This window comes from Diprion similis, chromosome 12, assembly GCF_021155765.1.
Source record: "Diprion similis isolate iyDipSimi1 chromosome 12, iyDipSimi1.1, whole genome shotgun sequence".
NCBI lineage: Eukaryota > Metazoa > Arthropoda > Insecta > Hymenoptera > Diprionidae > Diprion > Diprion similis.
In genome coordinates this window covers 2,162,293-2,182,667 of record NC_060116.1, presented here as the reverse complement: position 1 = coordinate 2,182,667, position 20,375 = coordinate 2,162,293, and the positions used below count along the sequence as shown (strand labels likewise).

The window sequence follows — 20,375 nt, the reverse complement described above, 5'->3', positions numbered from 1 at the left end:
GGAAGGACAGTCAGTCGCCACATGGGCGGAGGAAGACGAACATAGAGTGCTTTTACTGCAAAAAGAAAGGACACTACATAAGTGAGTGCCGGAAAAGAAAACGCGCAAACAATGGTGGAAAACGAGAACAGAGTGCGGGAGAATCAAATTCGGCAAATAGCTCTAGCAGCTTCGCGTTCGTGATCGTGACGGACAATAAAGCAGACCCACCTGGCGGAGAAATCTCGAAGGTGATGCAAATGGATGTGGAAGACAGCTGGATTACCGACAGCGGCGCGTCATGCCACATTACCCACCGTCGAGAATGGCTCAGTGAATTTCGTTGCAGCAGCAACGGCAACAAAAGAAGCTATTTGGTTGAGAAACCTGTTAACAGAACTCGGATATGAATGTGAACAACCTACAAAACTACTTGTAGATAATCAAAGTGCCATTCGCATAAGCAAAAATCCTGAATATCACAGTAGGACAAAACACATTGACATCCGATTTCACTTTATAAGAGAGAAAATTCAGTCGGGAGAAATTCTAGTCGAATATGTTCCGTCGAAATTGCAAAGAGCGGACATATTCACAAAACCTTTACCAAAACCTCATTTTGAATCTCTATGCCATGAACTAAAATTGAAGCTACGAGAAGAATAAGCAAAAAAACAGGGGAAGTGTTGAAGATATGTTTTTTTCTCCTTCGCCTTCTTGGTTGCTTTCAAATATAATATAAGATATTTAAAGGATATCCTTGTTTCGGCCAAACTCGGAAAACGTTCGGCAGCAGTCGCTTTTCTTTTGTTCCGTTCGTTACCGGCTCGGCATGATGTTACGCATGTAGGTAAGAAGCAGTCGTGATCAGACCGATGTACCACATAGACGTAAGAAGTGATAATAATAAAAAAAAAAAAAAAGAAAAAAAAACGTTACTGTTGTTTCTGTAAAATGATTGATCTCTCAAACCTTCGATTAAGTAAACCCAAACAATCTTTTTAAACTCAGCTCAACAAACATCAATGTGCTTTGTCCTTTGGTGAAACTCTGGGTTTTTAGCCAGTCTTATGGCACTTTGATTGTCGACATGAATTACCGTGGGATTCTCACATTGATATTCGATATCTCTTAACAGAACCCTAAGCCATGTTGCTTCTTTTCCAGCCAACGATAACGCAACATATTCGGCTTCCGTTGTACTTAATGCAATCGACTTCTGTCGTTTCGATGACCACGTGACCGGTCCGCCTGACAAACAAAACAAATACCCGGTGGTAGACCTTCGTGTCTCCAAGTCGGCCGCATAATCTGCATCGGAGAAGCCAATGAGATTTGACTCACTTCCACCGCTGCGATACACAATTCCAAAATTTGCTGTTCCCAGCAAATAGGCAAAAATTCTTTTGACCGCTCGCCAATGATTTGAATCGTGATTGTTCAAGAATTTGCTCGCATTGTTTACGGCAAAAGAGATATCCGGTCTTGACACTATTGCCAAAAACATAAGGGAGCCTACGGCTTCACGGTACGGCACGCTGTCTACACTCTCGCTTTCGGTAATCGGTTTCAGGGCAACATTTGGGTCACCCGGTACACACACAGTTTTTGCCTTATTCATACTGAACTATTCTAATACATGCTTTGTATACGCACTCTGGTGCACAAACAATGTCTTGCGTTTACTATCACGCTCGATTTGTAAACCAACGAAACATTTACCGTCGCTTACTGTAATTTCAAACTCCGAATGCAATTTACTTATTAGCACTTGAAGAGCTTTCTCCGATTTGCAAGCAATAAGCCCGTCATCTACAAATAATGCGAGGTAAACCTTTTCTTTTTCGTATACGCCCGTGTATATACACTTTTCTGCCTTCGTTTCTATGAAATTGAACTTTCGCAAGAAATTGCCAAATTTTATATTCCAACACCGAGGTGATTGTTTTAAACCGTAAAGTGACTTATTCAATCTACACACTGCACTCACACCACTCGCTTTATTTTCGACGCCGATGCCTTCGGGAGGTTTCATGTGAATTTCTTCGTCGAGACTTCCGTTTAAGAAAGCGGTTTTTACGTCGAACTGCATCACCTCCAAATCTTCTTGTGCAATGAGTGCGAGCAATGCACGCAAGGAATCATAACGCACCACAGGTGCAAATGTCTCATGATAATCGATTCCTTCGCGTTGTTTAAAGCCCCTTTGCACACAAACGAGCCTTATAGTGACAAGCCTTTCCTGCCGCGTCTTGCAACCTCTTAAACACCCATTTGGAGTCGATGATATTTTGATCCTTTTGTCTTGGCACCATCGTCCAAGTGGTGTTCTTTTCGTGTGCCGCCAACTCTTCACGAATTGCCTCGATCCATTTCGACGAATCTTCTCCGTCTACTGCTTCTCTGTAATTCGTGGGAGTATCGTACTGTGCCATGTTTACCTCATACCCCTCGTATCTCCGAGGCGGTCGAAGTGTGTTGCGATCGCGAAGTCGTGGAGCCTCGGCTGGTGGTATATGATGCTCGATCTCTGCATCACCGACCCCAGGTACATCACCGACTGCTGGCGCTTCATGTACAGGCTCCTCTTGCTCCTCGTTGTCGCTGGAAATTCCCGTCGGTGACCACTCTGATACGCTCTCGTTCTCGCGTGAACTGGTTGCGCCATCTGTTTCGTGAAACACGACGTTTCTCGACACTTTCACAGATCTCGTCTTGGGGTTATACACTCTGTAGTTCGTTGAATCGCCTTCGTATCCCACAAACACTACTTTGTTCAACCTGTCATCGAATTTTCTCGTAAATTGTTTGTTGAACCAGCCTAAGTTTAACGTGGGATAAAAGGGACAGGAGCTCGTATGGGTAGAGATTTTTCGATAAAATTGTAGAGAACTCAGGACATGTATTGCGTAAGACAAAGATAACTTTCTTTATTATATTTTTTCTTTGCACGTGGCTATCTCTAAGAGGCTCGGACAATTACTACTGCAGCGCACATTTAGTTTGCGACTGCTGCCGATCCGAACATACCCGAGCTTTGCCGACCGACATTCGGCTCTCGGCGCTTCACGCATTCACACTCTCAAGCACGAATAACATTCTCAACACTACCGCCGTTACAGTGGTTGAGATTCCATGCTTGCAGATTCATCGCTTCGCATAATATTCTAAACCGTTCCTTGGGAAGAGCTTTTGTAAATATATCTGCTTTCTGTTCTTCCGAAGGAACGTACTTTACGACTATCTCTCCGTTTTCTGTTTTCTCGCGTATGAAATGATAGCGGATGTCTATGTGTTTTGTTTTCCTGTGATAGACTGGATTCTTTACCAGTTGTATTGCACTCTGGTTATCGACAAACAGAGTGGTCTCTCTCTCACATGGACATCCGATATCTGACAATAGTTTTCGCAGCCAAATTGACTCTCGTGCTGCCGCAGACGCAGCTACATACTCGGCTTCTGTTGTGCTTAGTGTCACCAACTTTTGCCTCTGTGACGACCATGAAATAGCACCGTTTGCTAAACAAAAGACGTATCCTGTGGTTGATCGCCTTGTCTCGATGTCGCCTGCATAATCTGCATCGGAGAAGCCGATTAGCTCAGATTTGCTACCGCCGCCAACATACTTTATGCCGTACTCAGCTGTTCCTTTCAAATAGGCAAAGATTCTTTTTACTGCACGCCAATGCTCAACATTGTGACTATTTAAAAACTTGCTAACAGCATTTACGGCGTATGCAATGTCCGGGCGTGATACCGATGCTAGAAATACCAAGGATCCAACCGCCTCTCTATACGGCACGTTGTTTGATTTTTCATCATCTATCTCAGATGGAGATAACGTGACGTGAGGATCTGCGGGCACACTTACGACTTTTGCCTCAATCATTCTATATTTTTCTATTATTTTCTTTACATAGGCACTTTGGTGAATGACTAAAGATTTTTCACTCTTGTTTCGCTCAATTTGAAGTCCTACGAACACGCTCGAATCGCCTAGCGTAATCTTAAAATTATCGCTCAGTCTTTTAATAATTATATCTAAAGTCTTTTTCGATTCCGCTGCGACAAGTCCGTCGTCGACAAATAGAGCTAATAACACCGTTTTTCTCTCGAACTGACCGACAAAAACACACGGATCAGCTTCGCACTCTTTCAACTCAAACTCATTTAGGAACTGCTTGAACTTTTGGTTCCAGCATCGCGGCGCCTGCTTCAGGCCGTACAGCGATTTCTCTAGTTTGCACACAACACTGTTTTTCTTCCCGTTGGAGACTTCTGCGACGTCCACTCCCTCCGGCACCTCCATGTAGATAGTTTCGAGTAATTCCCCATACAGGAATGCTGATCGAACGTCGAACTGCGTGAGCTCGAGCTGCTTCTCTGCTACTGTTGCTAACAACACTCGTAGTGAGTCGTACCTTACTACTGGTGCAAAGGTTTCCGTATAGTCGACGCCCTCCTTTTGCAAAAATCCTCTTGCACAGAGTCTCGCCTTGAACCGCTTCACCCCTTCCTCCGGATCTTCTTTTAGCCTGAACACCCATTTTGAATCGATTGTGTTCATTTTTGAATCACGCGGCACAATCGACCAAGTATGATTGCTTTCGTGTGCGCTTAGCTCTTCTTGAATGGCTACCGCCCACTGCGTGGCATCTTCACCATTCATAGCTTCCTGCACAGTGTTTGGAGCGACGTACTCTGCGACGTCGACCTCATACCTCGCTGCCGGTCTAATATTTTCTCGAGGCCTCAATCCTTCTCGACCAGGTGTTGCAGCTTGCTCCGGACCAACCGGCCTGCGACCTCTGCCACGGCCGATATTTTGAATATTGCCTACTCGTAGACCATTTGCCGCCTGTTGACCGTCGTTTTCCTGCTGCTCTCCAACCGCCTGATCGTCGTTCTGGGGCTCCGCTTCTTCTTCTTCTTCTTGAATTTTCTCGTTTCCTGAGAATACGATCTCGCCGTCGTCATCTTCTTCTTCCGCTTCCAACTTTGTCGTTATTTTTCCGACTCTCTCGTGAAAAATAACGTTCCTCGACACCGAAACCGTTTTCGTACCTGGATCGTAGAGTCTGTAATTTCCCGACTCACCCTGATATCCGACGAAAAGTACTTTCTTCGCGCGCGCGTCGAATTTTTTCGTAAATTGCTTCGGAACGTGGACGAACGCTTCTGACCCGAAAATCCGAAGATGTTTCAGATTCGGAGTTTTTCCGATCCACAGCTCGTAGGGTGTAACTCCGTTGGTTGTCCACACGGTTCTGTTCAGCGCGTATATCGCGGTATTCACGGCTTCTGCCCAAAGTGACAGCGGAAGATTCTTTGACAGAATCATCGTTCGCGCACTCTCGACAATTAGGTGTACAAATAAAAAATTTCGAAAAATTCCATTCCTATCGTCAGATAGAAAGTCGAAAAATGATTGACACGTAATTTTTCTTTTTTCAATTCAATGCTTATTAACAAAGATATAGCAAGTAGAATTCCGCGTGACGTCATAATGTTATACATGTATTACATTGTAGTATATCTATATCTAGTAACATTGTGACGTCACGCGTCAATTTCAAACTGCTATATCTTTGTTACGGAACGTTAAATCGAAAAAAAAAAAAATACGTGTCAATTATTTTTCGACATTTGATCTGACGATACTAATGGGATTTTTCATTTGCACACCTAATTGTGCGGTTATCGCGCTCGGCTTTTCCGTTCTGCTCCGGAGTATACGGCGCGGTTGTCTCTCTTTTGATTCCGCACGACGCGAGATAATCGTCCATCTTTTGGTTACAGAATTCGCGACCGTTATCTGACCTCAGAGTTTTAATCGACTGCCCGAATTTATTTTTAATTAATTTTTCGAATACCTTAAATTTTTCAAAAACCTCGGACTTGTGACGCATGAAGTAGACATGACGATAGCCGCTCGCATCGTCTTTGAATGTCAAAAAGTATCGCGCTCCACCGGGAGATTCGGTTGACATCGGCCCGCAAACGTCGGTATGCATGACCTCGCCGATTTTTGTCTCTACTTTCCCTGGATCATTTTTGAATGGCAACCGATGAGCTTTACCTAACTGGCATGACTCGCAGAAAAAGTCACTCTTGTCTGACAACGATACACCGTTTATGAGACCCTTTTTCAGTAGATCGCGTATCGCACGCTGACCTAGTCGCTCATGCCAAACACGCAGATTTAAAGTCGCTACGTTTGCCTCTTCAACACTCCCCGGTTCGATCACTTTGAAAAACATTCTATACAGGTCGTTCTCTTGTTTTAAACCAGACGCTACTACTTCGTTGTCACGCACGATTCTCACTTCATTGTCTTTGAAAAATACCTCGAAACCATTACTCGTACAAACTCCTACCGAGAATAAATTTTTCCTCAACTTCGGAACAAACAGCACGTTTTCAATTCTACCGTCTTGCCACACGCCGTCGATAAGCTTTTTGATATGAACTGTTCCTACTCCGACGATCTTACAGGATTCATTATCACCGAGACGAATTGAATCATCACTGCTTCCGTATGCCCGATAGTCGGTTAGCCACTCGCGTCGGTATGTTAGGTGCCTCGACGCGCCGCTGTCGGTCAGCCAGACCTCGCTTTGACTTGCCGAAAATATATCTTCCACTTGACCTCGTGCCACTCTCACTCGAGCGCTCGCGCCGTCACTTGATTTTTTTTTCGATTCTGGTTTCGCGCCGTTTTCAGCTACAAACGCACAATCACGAGATTTTTCGGAGTCTCCTTTCCTGCGACGCGGATTCCTGCACCCGCGAGCGAAATGACCCTTTTCGAGACATCTATAACACTCGATGTCTTCTTTCGATCTACGCGGTTTTTCCGGCTTTTTACTGTCTCTCTTTTTGTAGTTTTTCGATGCCACTAATGCACTTGCTGCGTCGGTGTCTTCACTCAACCGCGCGTCTTCACGAATCAGTCTTTGCATTAGGTTTTCCACTGTTTGTTTTTCCGGGTCTACACTGTCCCAGGCTGTCTGTAGCGTACTAAATTTTGCCGTTAGACTCGCTAAGACTTTTGCCATCACTGTAGCATCCAACACATTTTCGCCGATATCTCGAAGCTGCGCCGCCATGTTTTGGATTTTCGAAACGTGTTGCACTGCTGAGTCTCCCGCGCACATTTTGTATCCGTGGAACTTTTGGAGCAAACCCAATTTGTTTGCTGCTGACTTCTGTTCATGGATAAGACTAAGTTGGTCCCACATGGCTTTTGCACTCACACACGTTAATACGCTTTGCAGTTGGTCATCTTCCATCGATGATGAAATCAGGAACATCGCCTTAGCGTTGTCACGCACCCACAGCTTCGCCTCTGCCTCGTGTCCTTCCACGACCGCCGGCATTACTCGCGTGCCATTTACGACGTCTTGGATCTCGTTGGCCACAAATAAAGAATTTATTTGGAACTTCCAACCTTGATAATTCGATCCATCAAATTTCATTACGCTCCGAGCTGAGATTGCTTCAGCCATCGCAGATGCAAAAACACTTGCACACGCGGTCCGATACACCTGTTCTCACACGCGACCAAGATGGTCGTTATCACTTTCGCTTCGCGTCTCGCGATACTCCAAAACAAGAAACTCACGCTTTTATCCAACAAGTCCGCAGGTATATCGTAGCCTGGGCCCATAACCTGTTGAACCAGCCTAAGTTTAACGTGGGATAAAAGGGACAGGAGCTCGTATGGGTAGAGATTTTTCGATAAAATTGTAGAGAACTCAGGACATGTATTGCGTAAGACAAAGATAACTTTCTTTATTATATTTTTTCTTTGCACGTGGCTATCTCTAAGAGGCTCGGACAATTACTACTGCAGCGCACATTTAGTTTGCGACTGCTGCCGATCCGAACATACCCCAGCTTTGCCGACCGACATTCGGCTCTCGGCGCTTCACGCATTCACATTCTCAAGCACGAATAACATTCTCAACATTGTTTTGGCACGTATACGAAAGCTTCTGACCCAAACACTTTCACATGGCTGAGATCGGGTTTCTCTCCAGTCCAGATTTCACACGACGTTTTTCCCCCTCTCTTCTCCAACGATGCAACGCGATTCAAAATGTACACTGCAGTATTCACTGCTTCTGCCCATAACGTAGTCGGTAAATTTTTCCCTTTTAGCATTGTACGCGCGGATTCAACAATCGTTCTGTTTTCTCTTTCCGACTTGCCATTTTGCTCCGGTGTATATGGCGCACTCGGCTCGAACTTGATACCACGCAATGACAAATACTGCGACATGTTCTCGTTACAATACTCTCGGCCGTTATCGGAACGTAGCACTTTCATTGTTTTCCCGAACTTGTTCGCGATCACTTTCTCGAATTGCTTGAAACGTTCAAAGACGTCCGACTTGTGTTTAAGGAAAAATACGTGACGAAAACCGGAGGCATCGTCAATAAAAGTCACAAAATAACGCGCTCCACCCGGTGAAGCTTCGGACATCGGCCCACACACGTCACTATGTATTAGCTCGCCCGGTTTCGTTTTTATTTTATTTTCGTCTTTCTTGAACGATAGTTTGTGCGCTTTCCCCAATTGACAGGCGTCACAAAAGAAATCACACTCGTTAGTGACTTTTATCCCTGTCACACGATCTTTCTTTACTAATTCGCACAGTGAACGCTTATTTAAATGTTCTAGGCGTTCGTGCCAAACCTTTAGACTCGTTTTAGACACGTTCACTTCACCCACGTTACTGACACTTTTTACGCGAAAACACATTCGATAAATCTCGTTTGATTGTTTTATGCCTGTTGCCACGACCTCGTTGTTGTTCAGCAGGTGTACACAATTACTCATGAATCTCACTTCGAAACCGTTGGACGTACAAACGCCAACGGAAAATAGGTTGCTGCGCAATGCCGGTACGTAGAGTACGTTGTTGATTTGCGCTTCGCGCCACTCTCCGTTTACGAGCTTCTCAATCACTACCGTTCCTTCGCCGGCTACTTCACACTCTGCATTATCACCCAGCGATATCTTCGAGCCTCCTCCCGGTCGAAATTCAGTAAACCAATCTCGTCTGTAGGTAATGTGCCTAGAAGCACCGCTGTCGGTATACCAGATTTCTTCTTTATCGACTGCCAGCCATTTCCTCTCGAAATCTGCAGACACTTTACTATACCGACTCGGCGCTTCACTTTTGTTTTCCGCACTTTTGGCAACGAACGCGCAATCACGTGACTCACTTTTGTTCCCGCCATCTTTTCTTTGTCCACGCGTCGGGCAATCCCGCGCGTAATGCCCCTTCTCGTTGCAACAGAAACACTCGACAGGTTTCTTCTTTTTGTAATGACGCACTTTCTTCTTTGTTCCACTAGCCTTCTCGCCGGTGTTTCTTACGGCTGCGAACGCCGCTGTTTCCCCTTCTGCAGCGTTAAGACGACCCTCTTCCTTAATGAGGCGCTCCTGCAGATTCTCCACGGTCTGTCGATCGGGTTCGACACTGTCCCATGCCGTCTGCAGGGTGCTGAACTTGGACGTGAGACTTGCTAGGACTTTAGCCATTATTGTATTTTCAGAGACGTGCTCTCCGAGGTCCACTAGTTGTGACGCCATGTTTTGGACTTTCGCCACGTGTTGCACAGCCGAATCTGTTGTGCCCGTCCGGTACTCATGAAACCGTTGCGTTAACAGCAGTTTATTCGTTGCGGAATTCTGCGCGTGGATTCGACCCAATTTGTCCCACATGTCTTTGGAGGATGTGCAGACCAAAAGCGGTTCAAGATGCTTATACTCGAGCCCTCTTGATATGTACGACATTGCTTTTGCGTCGTCCTTTATCCACGTTTTCAGCAACGCGCCCTCAGCTTCCGCCGGCTTCGGTCTCGTTCCGTCCACTACGTCGTATATACCGAGTCCTATCAGCGACGCTCTTGCCTGGAATTTCCATCCTAGGAAATTTGTTCCGTCAAATTTTGGGACATACCCCACAGAGAAATCGTCCGGCATTTTCTCGCCGAACTTTCACTCGCGTCACGTGTTCACACACAAAAAAAAACGATTACTAGCGCAGTGGAATCGTACCTGGGCCCATAACCTGTTAAGGATATCGAAAAATAATACACAATACACACTCTTTAGTGACTTTTGTAATATTTATTTGGTGAACACTTTGGCACGGTTATCTCTGTCACTGGTATCTGACCTACGGCAATGGTCGCTCGCATAGTACTAACACCGGCAACCGGCATGGCGTCACATGAGACGCCATCGTCATACAATAATGGCGCATGCGCCTTGTTCGTCTGCGCCATTGCACACACACACATACATACATCAAGCGCGCGAAAACTGACTTAACACTTTCTTTAACGAGTCTTCTCAGGACTCGAATTCGACTTCTAGAAACTGGCGCACTAAAGAAACAGGTTATAGGGAAGAAAATCCTCAACAAAGATCTCGTCCGGAACTGGCTCAAAAAACTAGTTCCACGTGATTTGGAAGGGTGAAAATCATCACGGGTCGTCAGAACAGAAAGACATACTGTAACTCAGTTTCTGTTAAGAAGTTTGTGACAGTCTGGTCTTTACGCGTGCGGAACTGTCAATGGCGTCGACCGCCTCTGGGTAATTGACACCGGAGCAGAGGTAACCGTTGTTCGAGCGGATCTCTTCAAATCCGATGACCAGACTGTTCCCTCTTTATCCCTGCGAACTACCACTGCAAACACGACCCTGATTTTGAATGAGGTTACTGTAGAAATTAACCTCTTCGGATGTATTTTGGGATGAGATTTCCTTACTGCTCGTAATGGTGTTATTCCAACTAAGATGAATTCTCTAACGTCGAACAATTGCGGAATCCCTCTTTGCTCGAATAGGAGTAGAATTTATTGGTCTCCCCCAAGACTTTGAGAAATAATACTTTCTGAAGACAACCCTCAACATCAGTTCCCTTTACACCTGCTGAACCGCTTGGAAAAATCTTCAACCGCGCTGGACTCGACTCAGAAAGAGTCATTTAAATCCCTTTTACCGAAGTATTCGGATTCTCCTGCAGTCTACAGCAGAGATAAAGGAAAGTGTACGTCTGTAAAACATAAAATCGACGTTGGAAACAATCCTCCCATTGAGCAGGCTCCCCGGAGACTCGCCCTCAACTGGCGGGAGGACGTGAAGAAGCTCGTAGAAGACATGTTGGCAAGTGATGTGATCGAACCATCGTCCAGCCCTTAGGCTTCTCTAATTGTCCTTGTTAATAAGAAAGACGGGTCAAAATGATTTTTCGTCGATCACAGGAAGCTGAATGATATCACCAAAAAGACTCTTACCCCTTACCCCGAGCTGGAGCCAATTGGTTCAACACCATAGACCTTCAAGTGGGTACTGGCAGGTCAAGATGGATTCTCTCGACAAAGAAAAGACAGGTTTCGTCAGGAGTTTACGAGGATTATGGCAATTTAAGGTAATGCTCCGGCTACCTTCGAACGCACGATGGAGACTGTTCTTGAAGAAGTTTTCGCCAAACTTCAGCAGGCAGGCCTGAAGATGAGTTTGAAAAAATGCCATTTATTCCACGAGAAGTAAGCTTTTTTAGACACATCGTCTCAGCTGAGGGAGTGAAGACCGGCCCATTTAAGATCAAAAAGGTTTCTTCCTGGCCAACACCTACAAACAAAGAACAAGTTTAGAGCTTTTTAGGTCTATGTATCTATTACAGAAGATTTGGAAAAGGATTTGCTTTCATCGCTAAGCCTCTACACCATCTGACGGGCATGAAGATTCCGTTCGAGTGGAACTCGGAGTGTGAAAAAGCTTTCAAAAAGCTGAAGACTTACCTTATTTCTTCGCCGGGCATGAAGATTCCGTTCGAGTGGAACTCCGAGTGTGAAAAAGCTTTCAAAAAGCTGAAGACTTACCTTATTTCTTCGCCAATTTTAGCCTAATCCGAAGTAAGATTCCCGTTCATTCTACATACAAATGCGTCACTTCCAGGGATAGGTGGGGTTCGTACTGCGTGTCGGTTCAGTCTTTGTTGGCGGCTGCCACTCAAGCTGCGGCAGAGGGAAAGCTACGCGTCTGGTGGACCATGGCAAAAGTGGAAAACTCAAACACATGCCCGCCACAATATTACCGTTGCTGCGGGTTCGGCCACTGTTGAGGATGTGCGTGCTAGGAAAAGTTTAATAAATATACACGAGGTTATGATACATTGGGTACGGTAGCTGACGTGAGATAGCGTGCTCTAGGCGTGTACCTTAGTGGGTCGTGTTCACGCACGTACTGACTCAAGCGTCTCTCCTACTACCTGTATGGGTTAAGTGGCGCTGCCTATAGGCGCAATCTCATAACAGCCACGTTGGCAGTGCGTGCAAAGCCCAAAAGATACGCGGCGGGGCATGCTTCAGATGTGGCACCGAGGGGCACCAGGCCCAAAGCTACACTGCGGCTTCAAGGTGCGCGGACTATGCTTTCAAGGGAAGAGTCAGCACCCACAGGATGGGCACGGCGCGGTGCCAATCGGCAAACGAGCGGGGTTGGGGCAGGGTTGCCAGATTGGGCGATATATCGCGATTTGGGCGACTTGGAGCGCCACTTTGCGATCAAATTTGGAGGTATTGCGATTGTCGCAATTTGGGCGATTTAGATATTTTTTAAACGATATTTGGGCGACCCGGAGCGCTACCTCGTGAACAGAATTTGAGGTTATTCGTGGGATTCCGTAACGCTCTAACGACGATTATCGTTGTCGTTAGTGAACGACAACGAATGAGGGTAGCACTTTTCCCTTGGATCTTCTTTGCAATTGGCTGTCGCTAGCTCGTGACAATGATACCGTCGTCAGAGAACCCAATGGTTGAGGGTTCGATCTCTCCTTCGTGTGCTTTTCTTTTTAATTATTATTTCTTTACTGTAACAAATATGTGTTCATAATAACATGAGAATGTCTATTTTCTAAATTATTAAAGCATTTGATTAATATTAACTGATTATTATTATTAATGATTTTATGATATTTTTTTTCATATAGTTAGATATGCGAGTTGATACAATTTAATTATTTGAAAAAAAAAAAAATTATTTGCGCATTTAACACTAAACAAACACATGATAAATAACATTCAATCGTATCCCCTATGATTAAGAAAAAAAGACGAAGGGATCCATCTTAAAAACACAAGAGTTTGGTGCAGACTTAACCTGCTATGGACACGGACGTATTTTTTACTTCATTAGAGGTAGGTTATCATCGTTTGTTATCGTCCAGGCGTATTTGATTTTTATTTATCATTTTTGTGTGCGCCCTAGTTCTTAGTTGTTCTTTGTTATGAGTTTTTCTTATTTTTTTCGTATCATTGGCGCGTCGGTTTTTGCGATTTTGGGCGACTTCGAGCGCCATCTCGTGATTGCGATTTTGGGCGATTTGAGCGCCGTCTGTGCGCGACGAGCTCAGCGACTAATCTGGCAACCCTGGGTTGGGGGTCCGCACCAGAAATAGCCAAGGATGGCCAAGCTGCTGATCCAGTGCAACGTGAACCACAGCTGAAGAGCCAATGACCTGCTCAACAAGCATGTGTTGAAGACAAGGGTGGACGCATTTCTAATTTCGGAACCATGCGACTCCCCGCACACCCCCTTTTTTGCTACGACAGCCTTGACAAACATACAGCGATCAGCTGGAGGCCAGGAATCCGACGAGGAAGCTGCTCTCTCATCAAGAAAGGGCGGGGCTATGTAGCAGCCAGATGGGGAGACGCCGCAATCATCTCCGTATACGTTGCTCAAACATCTCCCAGGAGGAGTTCCTGGAACGCCTGGACGACCTGAAAGTAACCGCTCACCCGCTGGCAGAGGCGGGCAGCGTACTCATTGGGGGAGATTTAACGCTTGCTCCCCAACCTGGGACGCCAGAGGTGCCAACCGACGAGGGGAGTTGCTGGAGCGGTGGGTGGCGGCCATGGGCCTATGCCTATTTAATCATGGAACTGTGGCGACATGCGTCAGACCACAGGAGAGTTCGATGGTAGATCTAGCCTGGGCCACCCCGGACATGGTCTCACGGGTTAGAGGATGGAGAGTTCTCTCCGACGTTGAGAACCTGTCAGACCACCAGTACATTCACACACTCTGCCCCGAGCCCCCCTCTTTGCAACGGGAGGGTCAGGCGGTCGAATCTGCTTAAAATGGATGCCGAGAAGTTCGGCGAGCACCTTGCACTCCATTTGGCATGGGGCCCAACCGGAACGGACGGATCCACGGCGGTGGGTCCTGCGGAGTAGACAGGGCGGGTAGTCGCAGACGCGTGCGACGCGGCGACGCCCAGAGTGAGGCAACCATGACCCAAGGAGAGCAACCCACTGGTGAAACAGGCGGGGCTGGGAGGAGCTCCTCGAAACCATAGAGGCGGACCCTTGGGGAGTGCCGTATAAACTGGTCCTCGGCAAACTACGGAAGCCCTCCCCGGGCCCAACGGAGACCTTAGACCGGCGGTAACGGTCCAGCTACTGGACTCTCTATTCCGCCAAGGTTACGCAGATCTCTACAGCGAAGAGAACGGCGACAGTGATTGGGGCTGGTAGAAAGATTCCTGAAGGAGGGCGTGGTCCCGTCGACGTGAAGGACGGCCAGGCTGGTAATGATACCGAAGGCTAGGAACGCGGGAGGGGCCTTACCTGAAGTAAGACCCATCTGCTTGTTAAACGAACTAAGCGAAGCGTTCGAAAGAGTAATCGTGAAACGTCTCAGCGAATGGCTCATCGCAAACCCGGTGTCAGATCTCGCGGACATGCAATTCGGCTTTCAGGCGGGCCGCTTGACGTGCGATGCGCTTCTCCAAGTGCAACGTTTCGCAACGGACGCGATCGTGAGAGGGGAGGTGGCTGTCGCGGTGTCGCTAGACATTACAATTGCCTTCAACAGCATTCCGTGGGGTACCATTAAAAGGGCCCTGAGGGAGAAAGGGGTGCCAAGATACTTGCGGCGAGTGTTGGCTGCTTACCTCAGCGACCCTGAGGTGGTGTTCCCAGAACCAGGGAGGAGGGGGGGGGGGGGGGGATGGGCCGCTGACCGGTGCGTGCTGGGGTTCCCCAGAGGTCGATTCAGGGGGCACTCCTGTGGAACCTCAGCCTCGACGCGGTCCTTCGCGTGTGCAGGAAAGACGGTTGCACGATCGTGTGCTATTTGTATAATACTGTTACAAAAGATAAAATCATCCGTTTTACCGTCCTATCAAATAATCTAGTAGGCATCACAGACAACAGACGTGAAAGACTTCTTATGTTATAAAAAAGAATAAGGTTGCTGTGTCAACCAACATTATTATAAAAGCACTCTTGTTCCAGACGTTAACTTGAACGGTTCTATTTCTCTTTAATACATAATTTTACCATTATATTTTCTGGTGTTTCACTTCGTTTACTTATATCGGAGAACCTTTATATTTTAACTTAAAAGTTATAACATTGGTGTCAGAAGTGTTCCGATTAGAGTCAGTATTCGTGAAAATTGGGAAATATTTTAAGAAGATCACTGCAAAAGAGAAATATTATGAAGATCTCGCTACCATGGGTCATGATATTAAACGATTAATTTGAAATGCATTACCTGGTTGTCCGACAGAAATTCGCGAACAAATAGCATGTGCTAGATTTATTAATGCTTTCTCTGATACAACTCTTCAACAGACTTTAAGGTTAGCTGCACCCACTTCACTTCATCAAGCAATGATTAAAAGTTTAGAAATAGAAGTGAGAAATAAACAGAATCTCAATTTCAGGTACATTCGTCAAATGAAAACTCATCAACCTTTAAATGAGTTAAAAGAACAATCCATTAAATATCAGAATAAAAATATTTCTCCTTCAAATAATAATTCTTAATCACAAAAATATAGTCTGGATACTAAAAAACTTGAAAGAGAATGTCTTTTCTGTAAAAAGAAATATATACTTTTGAATTCTGTTTTTCATTACATAAATCATTTAAACAAAGAGAACAAGAAAAATTGAAGAACTAAAAATATATTAGTAATGATAATCAACCGTGCAGAAATCCAAACTCACAAAGTGAATCACAGGATAGGCCAAGAGCCAGAGCAAAAAAACAAGGTTTGTAATGCAATCTTCTACACACTAAATTTTATTGTTGGAACATGTTCAGGGGTGTCCACTGAATATAAATGCAAGTTGGTGTCGCGGGGGGGTGCCTGCGTTAGCCGCCATCTTGGAAAACACGTTTTATCAAATATCTCGTGAACCGTGCATCGTACGACAAAAATAGTAGAAATCATTTTCGTAGATAATAATATTCTCTACAACTTTTATCCATACATTTTTTCTGTGCAATGCATAGATTTTTATTTGTAGCGCTCCAAACTTTTTTCAATTTGTTTATTGCTAAATATATAGTTAACGGTTGGTGATACATGAAAAATGGTAATAACCAAATTTGTAGAACATAAAATTTCCTATAAATTTTATCAGAAATTTTGTCCGTGAAATGTAGAGTTTACGAGCTATGACGCTGTAAAGGCCGAGTGGACGCAGAATATCCACGAGATTATAATGCTGTATATTGAATCATGCGCCTGTATATTTTAGTAAAGCTGTGGAGTTGTTCACCGAAAAGAACGTTGATCCAAATATTATAGCTCAAGCTGGGGAACGTTTTTTAATTGCGCTGTATGGAGGTGATGAATCGGAAGTGTCTATTAATTCTCTTCGATACAAATGCTTCGGGAAATTGGCGAGTAAGACGAAGCTGAATCTATCACTTCTACCTCCAACCCGAGGTACGGCACGTTACCACTCATTCAGAGCCTATTACCAGGTTCAAACTTGGCTTGGATATTACCATGAACCTGAAAAATGGGGTTGGAAGCGGACTTCAAACGGGCTTGAGCCAGTTCGGACTACTATGGCTCCCGCACCGTCAAGTTTACTGCAAATAATATCTTGCAAATGCACCAAAAACTGCGGGGCTGCCTGTGGATGCCAAAAAGCTGGACTTAAATGTTCAATTATTTGTTCCAATTGTAGTGGACAAACATGCGACAATGTACCTGATACATTTGATGACATCGAAGACGAAATTGATGAAGATGCAACTGTCGATTCATCTCCTTCATCTCTAACGGTGGCAGACGGAGCAGAAGACAGTCTGCAAGGCCATGAGTGTCTTCCTTCATCGTCGAAACAAATGAGACTCACTGCATAAAATAACGTGCCACTTTTTGTATGAAAATAAATGTTTCAGTCCGTTTTTGTCAAAAAATCAATTTGCATCAATTAAACTCTGTTATCCCCTTCTCCACCTTTTCGTTCTCATTATTATTATTATTATTTTTATTATTATTCAACTCAATCAATCTAATCACGGATCTGGGAGTCCGTCACTCAGTGCGTAATGCATTTACCCTGCCATAAAAAAAAATGAATAAATAAATTCATATTATAAATAATCTCTCTATCTACTAAAAAGATTTGTGGAAATACGTGAAGTTGGCGTTTTTAAGACACCTGAAGATAGCGTTTTTAAGACGCATGAAGATAGCAGTTCAAGCAGAACATGGCCCCACATTCTCTGCCGGACCGCGGCTGACAGCGACAAGCTTCACTCGATCGGCCGCATGGCACCGCCTTCCTCGCAATTTATCCCATAGACAAATTGACATATAATTATAAATAAGTGGGTTCGATTAATCTGTCAAATCAGAAATTCTAATTCCAACTCATGGCAATGCATGTTGAAGCCACAGCAGAAATAGCTGTGTGAGGTGCGAAGCGCTGAATCTCTTGGTACATGGGCTCATAACCCATAACTGACGGTTTAGAAATAAAAAAAAAAAAAGAATTGATAAGACGCCTGAAGGCATTCGTGGTTCAGGTCGATGAAACAAGCGTATTCGTGGTCCAGGTCAGAGGGACGATGTTTTTCATAGTAAAAGAGAAGCGCTTCGTATTCGTCGTCCAGGTCAGAGGGACGATGTTGTTCGTCGTCCAGGAGCAGCGCTCCGTAGTATTCGTTGCCCAAGTCGAAGGAACCAGCGTATTCGCGGTCCAGGTCAGAGGGATTTTATTTTTCGTCGTCCAGGTTGTCGGAACAAGCGTATTCGAGGCGCTGCACGAGCCCTGAGCCGAGTTGGATATGAGTCGTAGACGAGCACTACGTAGTCTAGGTCGAAGGAACTGAAGTTAGTAATACAAAAGGTAAAACTGCATGTATTTGAAGTAGGTAGCATAAAATAACAATTTCACCATTTTCAACTGAAAATTGAAAATATAACAAAAATTAAAGAAATAATTAAAACAGTTTTATAAAAAGTCTACGAAGTGAATGGAAAAGTGGTCAGAATTGAAGGAGATGGCAATTGCTTGTTCAGAGCTTTTGTTATATTGCCTATGGAATACGCAAGAGAATCACATGAAGGTAAGACACGACATCGTTGCGTATATTATACAGAATTGGATTGACTACGAAGGTTATATCGTGGGTGATGAATCGCATCGATTACCGATTAATTCTTCTACAGATTATAAGCGTTACATGAGTAAAAATGGTACTCATGCCGGTGATGTCGAATTGTCTGCGGCCGCTAAAATTTTTAAAATAAATATAATAGTTTACCGTTCGGATTATCAAATACCTAACGAATATGGCTCAGAAAATAATAGACGATTCACACTTAAATATACAGGAAACAGTGAAAATGCCCATTATGATGTTATAAGCACATCGCCAGAAACCGTCGTTCTTATGCAAATACATTAAAATTACAACCGATTTGTACGCGATTTGAATGTTCAGATGTAATGTTATTCAACAAGCGTAAACGTATTTGAAAGGTAAAAGAGGTAGGGATGACTGATGAGCAACAGGTAAAGCGCGTAGCATATAACCAATGTGTAGAAAATCAGAAGATAGAAGACAAGATTAGGATTAAAAAAGAAACAAATCGTAGATATAATGATAAAAAAAAATAGAAAAATTAAATCCAATTTGTGAAAAACAGGCGACTGAACTTGAAAGTAATAATGATAAAAAGGAAAATAGCCCGATGAATCATAATATCTGGATTATAGAAGATCGTATCTTAATAAAAAAGGAAAGAATTGAATTTATGGAACAAAGTGAGTGTCAGTTGGAGGAGGAAAATAACGAATTGGCAAACGCGAAATTAGAAAAGATGCGTATAGATGAATTGGGTTTACAGAAAAGAATCGAGCTTATGGAAAAAAGTAAGTATCAGATAGCAGAGGAAAATGAAGGAATGACAAAAGTGAAATTAGAAAAGCGGCATATAAATGAATTGGGTTTAGAGAAAGGGATGGAGCTTATGGAAGAAAGTAAGTGTCGGATAGAGTATGAAAATAAAGGATTGTATCAAGTAAAATTAAAACAGCAGCGTATAGATGAATTGGGTTTAGAGGAGAGAAGTGAGCTTATGGAGAAGAAAGTAAGTGTCAGATAGAGGAGTTTAAGAAAGAAAGAAAGCGCATGTATAATTTGGGTTCAAAAAATAGAAAAGAAAGCTACTAGGACGGTGACATTTATAAAAATAAATTCGCAACTGTGCAAAAATTGGATATTGGGGACATGACCGTTGATTGTAAATATTGCAAAGCTGTCTCATTTGTTAACGAACTTGGAAGGGTCGTAAAGAATTGTTGCCACGGAGGGAAAGTACAATTGCCACCGATAACGGCATATCCGAAAGAATTAGAAGTATTACGCGAAGGTAACGATGAAACTTCAACGCATTTCAATCGATTAGATTGTATAATGATTCGTTTGGATTCGCATCGTGCAATTGTACAACTCCTGATATAGGTGGTTGTGGACCTTATATCATGAAAATTGTAGGAGATGTAAGTTATATGATTTCTACAAGTTTAGAAAATTCAAATAACTCGCGGGTGCGTTATGGACAAATTTATATATCGACGACGGTATAACGAACCAGTTTGTGGTGAAATGGCGGCTCTAATTGTATCTGAGGACGGGTCAATACCGGAAAATTTGGAAGTTCAAGTTTATCCGAGACACGAGAAAAGTATTGGTTAAGTTAAAAAATCATCTGATCATGTTGACCCAATGACATTTCCGTTATTATTTCCAAGTGGGGATCTAGGTTGGAGTTTCAACTTGAAACAAGTCGGAACAACCAAAAAAATTTCACCCGAACAGTATTATGGCCATCGTTTAGCGCTGCGTCCTGACGAAGGACAAAATCCCTCCCCCCTACGGGCTAGAAATAGCTGTATTTTAAATGTCGCATAACAAAACTTAAGCTCTTAATTTGTAAAAAAAAATCAGGCGAATAGCGCCGAGGATGAGGAGATAGCGCCATTGTGTACGAAAAACGCAGAAGGTGACTGTTGGTCAAAGGTTAGAATAAGGTCGGCACCCGTA

General features: G+C 44.1%; 1 protein-coding gene across 1 annotated transcript; it reads right to left on the bottom strand.

Moving 5' to 3' along the window:
• Positions 1–991: 991 nt before the first annotated feature.
• On the bottom strand, positions 992–1,600 carry LOC124413610 (secreted RxLR effector protein 161-like). The gene has a single exon (XM_046894331.1). It carries the CDS (start codon positions 1,598–1,600, stop codon positions 992–994), a length of 609 nt encoding a protein of 202 aa, XP_046750287.1.
• Between the last annotated feature and the right edge of the window lie 18,775 nt (positions 1,601–20,375).